General features: G+C 36.8%; 1 protein-coding gene across 1 annotated transcript in view; it reads right to left on the bottom strand.

Annotated features, from left to right (window-relative positions):
- The window catches only part of FSD1L (fibronectin type III and SPRY domain containing 1 like), a 143,412-nt gene that overhangs the window by 40,027 nt on the left and 102,039 nt on the right, over nucleotides 1–1,346 (bottom strand). The window contains exon 4 of the mRNA XM_042782684.1: nucleotides 933–955. Within this exon, the coding sequence (XP_042638618.1) occupies nucleotides 933–955 (23 nt within the window). The remainder of the gene's footprint in view (nucleotides 1–932; nucleotides 956–1,346) is intronic.

The following is a 1,346-nucleotide window of genomic DNA, read 5'->3' as shown; positions in this document are numbered from 1 at the left end:
GCCTCTAATCAAATAAAAGACGATGAGATACAAGGAGATTTAGACTCAAAGCTTCAGCCAAGATTAACAAGACACTGGTTTCCACCCAATCCATAAGGAATCATTTTGAATTACCTGCTGAATAAATTAATCTAGGATTCAGAGTGGTGCACTGAGGAACTGCACCTTTCAGAGAAGCTCATGTCCCCAGACGAAGAAACCTTAATTATCACTACAGTCAAGTGTCAGCAACTAGCCAGGCAGACCAAATCCATCCCTTCTGTTGTCACCCATTCTCAATGTTGCTAGCAGTTCCTTTAGCCCTGTGAGGTGTTTGTTACAGCAAATAATAAATCCTCTTTCTTAATCCTGCCTCAACCAATGAGAAGGATCTTTTAAGGCAAAACCTTTCACTATGTAAATGTTCTCTTGGTATAAACTAGGTAGGAGTGGCATTAGAAGAAGGTAGAGATGGCACCAGGAACAGGATGGAATGAGAATGCAAAGGTGTTAAGGAGGGCAGTGAAGGAGGAGAGCTTTAGCTCTTAAGGAGTATTCAAAACGGTGTGACTTCTCAGAAAATAAGACACTCGTATTTAGAATTAAGAACAAAAATACTGCATTCCAGGAATATACACATATTTCAAATTATTCAAAATGGTTATGATACACTAGTACAGCTAATTAAGAACCGTACTAAAACTAAAACTAACTATATTATACCAGAAATGAAATTCTTTGGGAAGTATATAATTTTCCACAGCTATGTTATTAAAAAATCATGCTGATAAATTGATTACTCCAGGAATATATACAGAGAATTTTTTTTTAAATATTCAGCCATTAGGTATTTTTATTTCAACCAACAACATTCTAATAACCAGCCATTTTTGAATTTCATTTCTGACTTCAGTATCGATACTTAAATACAAATGTAGGTTTGTATACCATACCTATCCTTGATCTGTCTGGCAGCCTTGGAGCAAGTCAGGGGGAAGAGAAAGAAGGCAGTTAGTGCTGTTCATGCAAGTTTCAATGGCAGTGACATGCAAGAAAAGTTAGGATACAAACCCTGCAACAGATTAGTTCATATTCACCAAAATAGAACTTACAGGAAATTTTTATAGTTCACATAAGCTTGCATAATGTGATGTTAGAACTACAGTAGAAAATTCAGACCCGTGTAAAAACCACCTTAAAAGGAAGAAAATTTCACATTTCAAACTAATTACAGACGACTATAAATGTTTTTCTTACTTTAAGATGATCAAAACACACCTTCTCGTTCTCTCATTCAATCGACACACGACTACAGCAAAGACCCTCCCCCATCGGGCACACACACCCATGCATCCTGACGGTTCCTT

Source organism: Orycteropus afer, unplaced genomic scaffold (genome assembly GCF_000298275.1).
Source record: "Orycteropus afer afer isolate SDZICR_OR568_19922 unplaced genomic scaffold, OryAfe1.0 scaffold00410, whole genome shotgun sequence".
Taxonomy (NCBI): domain Eukaryota; kingdom Metazoa; phylum Chordata; class Mammalia; order Tubulidentata; family Orycteropodidae; genus Orycteropus; species Orycteropus afer.
Note: the sequence above shows the minus strand (reverse complement) of the source record. Positions and strands in the feature narration are given on the sequence as shown.